Source organism: Teleopsis dalmanni, chromosome 2 (assembly GCF_002237135.1).
Source record: "Teleopsis dalmanni isolate 2A chromosome 2, ASM223713v2, whole genome shotgun sequence".
Classification (NCBI taxonomy): Eukaryota; Metazoa; Arthropoda; class Insecta; order Diptera; family Diopsidae; genus Teleopsis; species Teleopsis dalmanni.
The window spans coordinates 193,201,476-193,210,978 of NC_051847.1; the positions used below are offsets into that span (position 1 = coordinate 193,201,476).

The following is a 9,503-nucleotide window of genomic DNA, read 5'->3' on the forward strand; positions in this document are numbered from 1 at the left end:
TTAATTATTTTTTTTTTTTGCTATGAACTTATTAAATAAATTTTTTAAAATAGTTTAATTGGCTTTGTTTTAGAAAGGAACAATATAACTAAACATATAAAAAAGTGCATAAAAACTAATTAAAAGTAAAGTTATTCAAAGAATTTACGACATTATTTTTAATTATTTAAACACTAAGTCGGAATTAAATTAGAGTTACAGTAATAGTGTCAATACTTAAAATTTTTTTAAGTAAAATTGAACACTATTTGAAAAGATGATGTTATGAAGCACAAAGGATTGTTTAAAATGCTTGATTAATTATTAAAATAATGTTGAAATATTTAAGTAGTGTTTAAATAATTATGTTTTATACTTAACTATTTAAGTAAAAATTTGTTTAGAGAAAATTATAATAGAAAATTATTAATAGGATTTTTATTGGTAGTACCAAAACACTTCAGAAATATTAAGTACTTTGATATAAGAGAAAGCAGTTGGAGAAAAGAACATACTCAATATGTACCATATAGTTCGTTAACATTAAATATCTTTTTAGACTTACTATTCTATAATATTACACTTCTCCGGACTTATTTTTATACATTTCATGATAGTATACTTTAAAATTATAATTTTGTGCTTAAATATTTTATTTAAATATATTTATTATTCTAACGAGTATTGTGAAAAATCCCTTAAATGTAAGTAATGTGTTTAAAATGTATTTAAAAGAAACTATATTTCTTTAAAACTGGTTTTAGTCTATACTTAAAATCTTTTTCAAAATATTTTTTTTACTAATTATTTTAATTATACCAATTACTAAATTAGTACTGAATTTAATTAAAATATTTAACTAAATTAAGTTTCTTCCATTTGAAATTCGACACTATTTACTCTTTACTTTAAATCTTTGCTATGAACATTATGGCAAGTAGTTAACAACTGCTAGTATCTGATGAAGATACAATTTACATAATACGAAACTAGAACTATATCTTATAACAAGCAATAAAAGTAACTTAAATCAAAAATCATTAAACAACAACTACAAGTTTAATAAATAAAATTCACAATGGACTTAATTAATGGACAATGTTCGTTAGTTTAGTCTAGTAGGTTTGCTATAACTTTAAATTAACCGACAGTACAACTTGAATCACATATTTTGTTCGTCTTCATTAAATTCTACGTTTAATATAAAAAAAAAGATTTTTTTAAATAAATATTTCCAAAAAAAAAATACAAATAAAAAAAATACATATTAAATACTTTGTGCGCTGCTCCTGCTACATTGGACTCACTTAATACACTATAAGATTTACACCTTTGACTTCAGCTGTTCATTTCGTTTGCTTATATCACGTCTAATTTATTTCTATTTTAGTTTTAAAAATGTCAGCAAAGCTTTTTGTATTAGGCTTGGATTAATTGTCGAGTCTGCTGTGTAACGCACGCCGCGTAAGTTGCCATCATTGTGGTCGACCACTCCATATTCGCCAACAATGAAACCATCGTCCGTTTTTTCTTCGACACGATATTTACGATAGTTGCGTCCCTCAACAACATAAGCAACTTTGGCATCATCTTCATCTTCGCCATTACCATTACCATTTTTATTGTGATTACCACCTCCATCCTCTGAATCAGCATCCACATCATCTCCATCTCCATCTACGACATCGTCTTCATTATGATTGTGATTGCTATTTTCATCTTCATCATAGTAGTCATTGTGACTGTTGTATTGTTTGTGTTCTGGTTGTTGCTGTTGTTGCTGTTGTTGTTGCCTGCCATGTGCAACATTCTCAACATTGCCAACATTGGTATTTGCGTTGGTGTTATATGTTGTACTGCCACTGCGTCCACCGAAGTGACTGTGTAACGTGGCCGGAGTTGTTGTTATTGCTGGGCTAATGCCTTGCACTCCATGGGCTCGTCCGTTTGTCATAACACTTACGGACTCTTCGATTTCGTAATTCTGCTCCGGGGTCGGCTGGTACAACTCTTCAATGTGACTGCGTTCAGTTGTAAAATGTGATTGTGCACCACTGCCCGTCGCTGTTGCCTGTGCTGTTGCTGAAGAAGAAACTGCCGATGGTGATGCCGCCGATGAATGAGCATATTTTGAAACACACTTGACTAGATCTGTGGAAAAGTAATTGTAGAAAAAAAAAATTTAAATAAATAACAAATAAAAATGTTAAAAAATTTATATAAATAAACAAAAACTATAAATATGTTGCAATGAATAAAAGTGTAAAAAAAAAATAAAAATAAGTTAGTTGACAATACAGTGGAAATTTATAAAGGAACATTTAATTTAGAAAAATTTATTATGATAGAAAAATATAAAAACCTAAAGTTCTTCTTAATTTTATACGATATATACAATATGTATGTAATTCTGTCCCTTTAGGTGGAACATACAGCCTCCGTTATTACTTTAAACTTTAAACCACTAAACTCTATTAATGGACAATATTATACAGTGAAAAATTTGTATTTTTAAACATTTTAAAAAGATGATCCACGTACATAGGAGCTTTACCGATTACCACTCACTGGGCAATTATTATTATTATTATTATTGAGTAAGGGATCGTGTACTGCTACCTAAAAGATCTATTGTGCCATTTTGTCGGGTTAGAGTATTTCTCCAAGTCCGATTTCTTTAATGAAAGACAGTATGGATCCTATCTTCCCCAGTCTTGAATCCTTATGATCCATGAAGTACCCTCCTAGGTGTTTCTTTCGCTTATGCATCAGTGCCGGGCACTCCCCAAGCACATGGTATGCCGTTTCTCTCTCTTCCCTGCAGTATCTGCAGTCTGAGTTGGATTGAATTCCTAACTTCGATAGGTGATTATTCAATCTGCAGTGACCGGTCAGTAATCCCGTAATAATTCTTATGTTAGTTTTTGATTGTACTATGCAATCTTTAAAGCGTTTTAGGTTGTAAGTCCCTAAAAGCATTTTAGATTGTGAGAGTCTTGGTAGCATTAACCAATTGAGTTCTCTCTCTTTTTTCTCTGGGTCATTCATAATAATGGATAGAGCTCCTTTACCTAGACCACAGAATGGTTCTGGGCCTATCATTCTTGATGCCACGCACTGGGCAATAGCCAGCAATGATTTTTTTGGGAGTGACTTATGCAACTTACAAACGTTCAGTCGTTGTCCAAGTATTACTTGAGTAGCTGTTGTTTATCCGCTCAAGTGCGACCTACTGGTAAGAAAACGTAGTTTTCATTACTCATTACTCATAATAACCTGATAAATAAAACCGAAATTTTTACAAAAAATTTTATATACCGAAATCCTGTGAAGATATATAAAATAAATTGGTAAGAAATTTAATGTACAGCTAACAGGACCAAAAATTGGTTTTTGAAAGGACAAAGCTATGGGATGTACAAAATAACTTACAAAAATGAGCTATATCAATTGATGAACGCAGGTAGCATTATAAGATTCTTTAAAAAGCAAAGTTTGAAATGATGTGGTATGGATATTGTTAGGATATCGGAAGACAGCCTACAAAATAAAATTTTTGTCGGCAACTTAACGGAAAACTAAAGAAGGTAACAATAAGGGAAAAAATTGGTTTATGGTGGAGTGATAATCACATATACAGAATAAGTGTCATCAACTGGAAAACAAAAACAAAAAACAACAAAAATAGATGGTTTAGACTTTACAAAGACTGTTACGTCAATGGGGATAGTGGTATCACAAGACTCAGTAATATTAGTTATCATTTCATTTAATGCTATTAATATTTATGTGTGGATTTTATGAAATCTTAGGTAAATATTAAATTAATCTAAAAATAATTTATATAGTACATTCCTAATATAAAGAATAATTTGATTCGTTTTTTACTAAACATTATTTTTTTCCCACTGTAAAGTTAGTCATCTTCAGTTTAAAATCTCATATATAAAAAATTTGTTAATAAATTTTTCTTTTTAAACAAAATCATAATGCTTCACAAATTTATGATAGGAAAATTTACCTAAATCGCAACATACCAGCTCAAAAAGAAAACCATAAATAAAGTAACAAGGGGCTTACCTCCTCTGTTGGGCAATCCTTTGGCATTTTGATTAGAATGTTGATCCGACAGTGATGAATGTCTATGCTGATGTGGCTGCTGTTGTTGTTGCACGTTTGATAAAGTTGACGCATTTAACTCCGAACATGGCCGTTGTCTATTCAAGCCATAATTTGTTGCTGGCGGCTGTGGGGTTTTGGACTGATTCGAGTCTAAAAGATGCTTCGATGATTGTTGGGGAGCATTCAATAAATCGTAAGGTAATTTATCTAAATTGAATAATACACGACGTGCCTGGGAATTTACTGGATTATTCTGCACTCTTTGCTGATATGTGGGAGTACTAGTATATGGATGTTGTCGTGGAATGGTTTGTGGTGTTGATGGTGTTGTATGTGATTCTCCAAATGCTATGCGTGAAACTATTGCTGGACGGCGTGTGGAATGTAAATAATTACTTTTAGTATCGGGTGATTTTGTGGTGGTGGTTGTAGTAGTACTTGTTGTTGTACTGCTACCCTTATTAAGTGCTTGTGGCCAATATGTTTTCGCGGGTTCACTATATACTTTTGCTGGTTGAGAGTATACTTTTGCTGGTTCACTATAAAATTTTGAAGGTTGCCCGTAAACTTTAGCCGGTTCCGAATACACTTTTTCCGGTTGACCATAGACTTTAGCTGGTTCTGAATAGACTTTTGCAGGCTCAGAATAGAATTTAGCAGGTACGCCATACATTTTCGCTGGTTCTGAATAGAACTTTGCTGGTTCCGATGTATGTACATGCGAACGAGGACGTGGTATAGGACGTAAACTTTCGCTAACATTACGTTGTGCTTCTGCTAGTATACCACCAGACTGTTGCCATGTATGCAAATCGGCTACATTTTGTGAAATCGAACTGTATGATATTGATCTTGACTGTGGTCCATGGCCTTCCTTTGTGTCATGATAGATGACTGTTTGAAATGGCAATAATTTTTCTTCCACACCAGTAGGTTGTGCTGATGTGCTACCTGTTGCTGTGCCGCCAACAGCGGCGCTATTATCAACGTGCGTGCCAGCCTGTTCATGTGTTGAAGGCGTAGCCTGATTAATGTGCGACTGATTATGAGACGTGAAATTTCTGTTGCTACTGTGATACGCGCCAGTTTGCACCGAAAGTGGTTGTACGGCTGCTGGAGCTGCTAAGACATTACGTATATTCGTTGAAGCGCTGTTCACTGAATCCGTGTCATAAAACGTATCTAAATTGGCAGCTGAATTGACGCGTGCTCTATGCTTCAGCACTGTCAATGGTTCGGCTTCCTCGATTGAAAATTCACTTTTATGTGAACGATTGATGAAGTCGACCGCTGTCATTGGTGTTGCTGTTGTGCTATGCAAACTGGCAACTGCCTTCGTTGTTGTTGCGGTTTGTGTTGGTGTTGCTGTTGTCGTTCTCGTTGTCGTTGTTACTATAATGTTTGTGGGTTTTACTGTTGTTGATTTTGTATTGGTAACAACTTGTTTATTTTGTAGTCGTTGACTGCTAACAGCGTGCGTTATTGCATGTTTCGTTTTTTCTGCAATTTTATTAATTTCATCTGACGTTCTCACACTGCCAGCACTACTACGTTTACTTGACGATGAAACACTCACAGCAACAACCTTTATTTCATCATTATTTTGTGACTTTTGTGTTTGTTGTTTATTTGTTGGTTGTCGCTTCTGTTGAGAACTATTTTTGGTATTAATTTTCTCCTTCTGTAGATCAATTTCACGTGCCACTGCATCTACAACTGCATCATCATCATCATATTCTTCCAGAAATATAATTTTACTACCAGATGTAACATACTTAACAACTTGTTTGTCATCTGCATTTTTGAAATTTGCATTTGCTCCCTTTTCCGTTTGATCTACATTACGTTTATGGGTGTTCCTATTGTGCTGTGTACCAATTTCACTATTTTGGTCAGGTTCACTCCTGCGTATTGTTCTAATGCCATTGGTTTTTGGCGTGGACTCTGCGCTACTGAGTGCATCATCACGTTCAAGAAATATTTTAAGAAATTCATTTCCTGTAATGAGATCACTCTCCGCCGATCCTCTCATCGGTCGTGCAACTATAACCGGCACTCTAGTCAGCATCTGTAAATAAAATGAGCACCATTTTAAAAAAATTCATGTTAAATGTCAAAACAATATCATACATCTTATTACTTCAGTTAGTGTTGAATGCATTTGTATTGCCAGTAAGTGTTAAAAAAAAACAGTTTATAATATCTTACACTGACAAATAATAAATTTTATTACCAGAGTATAGTATTTACACTCTTATTGTTAATGTTATTGCTTTATGATTTAGTTTATATGTCAAATAAATTATTATTCGAATAAATCTCAAAAATTTAATGTCAGTTTAAATTTTAATATGCGCTATATATATTTACTTTTATGGAATTTATGCAATGAATTAAATATAATAAATGAAAAATGGACAATAAATTTTTACTTGAAATTTATTATTTATATTAAATGCATTTTTATTAAATTTATTCTTTCCATAACTGAATATTTTATTCATTAATATTTTATGTATTGACTAATTAGCACTTCATTTCAATTGAAACTTATTATATTTTAATAAATGTTTTATTTACACTTACTTATTATAATAAAGTAATAATGAATCTTATTACATATTAATAAATGTTTTATTTGCACTTAGTTATTATAATAAAGTAATAATAGTCAACTATTTTAAGGTTATTAATTCATTCGGCATATAAATCAAAAGACTTAAGACACAAACCTTTTGCATTAGTTCGCCTCAGACGCTTACTATGCCATATTTCTCATGTATGATTATTGATATAATTTGCATTACGTGGCTTGAATTAACGCCATTTTAACCATTACGAATTGTTATTAAAAAAAAGTTATAACGATTTTATGCTCTTGAAAATTATTTATATGCCAATAACTGTGCAGTTATATTATAAATATTTCACATAAAATTGAAACTAATTTACATATTATTTGCAAGAACTTTAATTTATTAACTCATACAAATCATTTATGAATAAAATACTTTCCTATAAACATATATATATATATAATATTCTATATGTGTATGTTATTCATAAATTTTAAATAAATTTTATTAAAAACTCTATTATTAATAAATATATTCCAAATAAAAAAAAATATATTAAATGTAATATAACAAAAACAACATCCGGCAGTAATAAAGTTAATTTTGCTGCATTGACTATAATATAGCCAATCTGATTGTCAACATATCAACGATGTGCACTTTAATCATATACGTCTAAGCAACACCCCAACAATCCAACAACGAGATCGTTTTTGGATTTGCCTTTATCTCGGCGTGCCAGGCTGCAATTAAGTGGGCGAGTTTTTAGATCATATGTATTTACTAGATTGTTTTTTTGTTTGTTGTGGCTTACAGTTCTAACAATTGCCAATATTTGAAATGACAAGAACAATCACATTTAAATTAAGTGCTTTGAAAGTAGATAAATTTAAATTGCATAAAAAAATGTTAAGTCGACCTTAATGACTTTATTCAATGCACTATGCTTCTGTTTAAATCGGGAAAGTAAAAATAATTTATCTTTATTTTTACAAAATATTAAAAAGGATTTGTTTAACTCAGTCGAACCTTAAATATATTTTAAATAAATTTAATAATAGATTATTGGCAAAAGTTTAATATTTAGAAACTTTTGAAGTGACAGCTATATAGAAATGACCGACCAATTACATGCATTACTTATGTAAATATATAATTTTTAGTTTTGTTTAATATAATTCCATTCATAATTTAATTTAAAAATTAGCTAAAAAAAAAATTTCACGATCAATGATAAGTAATGAATAAAGTCAAACTACAAAACCTAATTTCAAATAATCCCACATATCAACCACCAATCGTCTTTTCAAAATGTTACTTGGTTGAATCAAAAAAATTAATGAATCAGTTAATGTTTATTTTTTCTGCTTCCAAGTAGCACCTATCAAGTGCCAGTCTTGACCTAATCAATTTTTCGTACACTGATTAAGAAGTAACCTTATATTTGTTTAGCGAATTTTCTTTTAGGACTAAAATGATTCGAAGGATATTTTGTTAAAATCACTTACACAATGCTAGCTTTGCGCAATCACAGAACTTTCAAAAGTATAATTGCAAAAGTAAATTATACAAACACTTGGAGACAATTTACGCTCTAGACATCTGGGTCTCCAGCAATAAGAAGTTAAATTACCAAAATTAATGTTCTAAAGGGTTAACAAATAATTATTATTTAAAGAGATATGAACTTCATGTCATCAACAAACTTAAATTAATATACAAACATTTTTCTCTTAGACATCTTTTCTCAAATTCCCTTCCTTTCTTCCTTCTTAAAGAGCGCATCATACGAAAGGCTCTAAGTTTTGAATATGGTTTATTGATAGTGTAAGCTTATTTCATCCATGATAATAAAATTCATTAATGCGAATTGTTAGTTGAATAAACTCGGAAATGTACTTTGTACTATAAGTAAATGTATTATAAGTATTAGTATGTACTATAACTATTATAAGTATTAGTATAGCTCTGATATATGGTATATATCGGTACTAAATATCGAAATTTTAAGATACTTAGGAAGTAATCCAGATTTATTTTGTCCTGGCCCCATACTAACAACTGCAAATACCAGAATTTATTGATTTTATTTATAAAATCAAACCTTTAATCTTTACTCTATCAACTGGTCAACATTGGAAAATTCTTCGAGTATTGGAAATTTAAAGAAATTTTTTGTTGGGGACTTGAACTCTATTTTTGTTAAGTTTCTCTGTTTCTGTTACTTTATTAGTCAATTATTAGATATTCTCAAAAACATTACTCATAATTAATTTAAACTTTCATTTATATAAATTTCACACACGTTTACTCGACTTCCTATTTCGAGTGATGCCATTAGCGTTACGATCTTTATTTTATATCGTAACAATTATACATTACTGCAGCAGTATCATTTGCTGAACTTAATCCTATTCGCTGGTATAAAAATTCTTGAGCATTTCTAAATACTTCGTAATGACAATTTTGACTATATTGGCCCGACGACCATTAGTCATGAACTGACGTAACAAAAACCGAGTATAATGGAATGCAAAATTGTAAAATTAATAAAAATATTTAAACAGCTTTTGTTATCTCATATCTGTTCCAAATGATTTTTACATCTCTTTACGAAGGTTGTTGATGTCATTAACTTATAAACCCATGAAATTGGCTATATCTACTCTAGTCTCAAATTACTCATTTTGAGAGGTCCACTAACTAACGAGCTAATGAAATTGTCTATATCTACTCTGAACACAAAAAGCTTATCTTGTTGAGAATAAATATACTAAGAAAAGCTCTTAATTTGACACATAAAATTGCATTTTCATATACAAGTAT

General features: G+C 30.8%; 1 protein-coding gene across 1 annotated transcript; it reads right to left on the reverse strand.

The window, feature by feature from the left end:
• Positions 1 to 1,071: 1,071 nt before the first annotated feature.
• Positions 1,072 to 6,139, reverse strand: LOC119674278 (nuclear pore complex protein DDB_G0274915-like). The gene is made up of 2 exons (XM_038085409.1): positions 4,060 to 6,139; positions 1,072 to 2,130 (listed from the first exon to the last, which is right to left on the reverse strand). The coding sequence occupies exons 1-2, from the start codon at positions 6,131 to 6,133 to the stop codon at positions 1,361 to 1,363; spliced, it is 2,844 nt and encodes a 947-aa protein (XP_037941337.1). The 5' UTR covers positions 6,134 to 6,139; the 3' UTR covers positions 1,072 to 1,360.
• Positions 6,140 to 9,503: the final 3,364 nt, after the last annotated feature.

Excerpts from the sequence above, each read along its gene's own strand:
- LOC119674278 (XM_038085409.1), bottom strand. The coding sequence starts at position 6,133 with ATGAGAGGATCGGCGGAGAGTGATCTCATTACAGGAAATGAATTTCTT. Across the intron at positions 2,131-4,059 it reads AGGATTGCCCAACAGAGGAG|ATCTAGTCAAGTGTGTTTCA; the intron begins GTAAGCCCCTTG and ends ACTTTTCCACAG.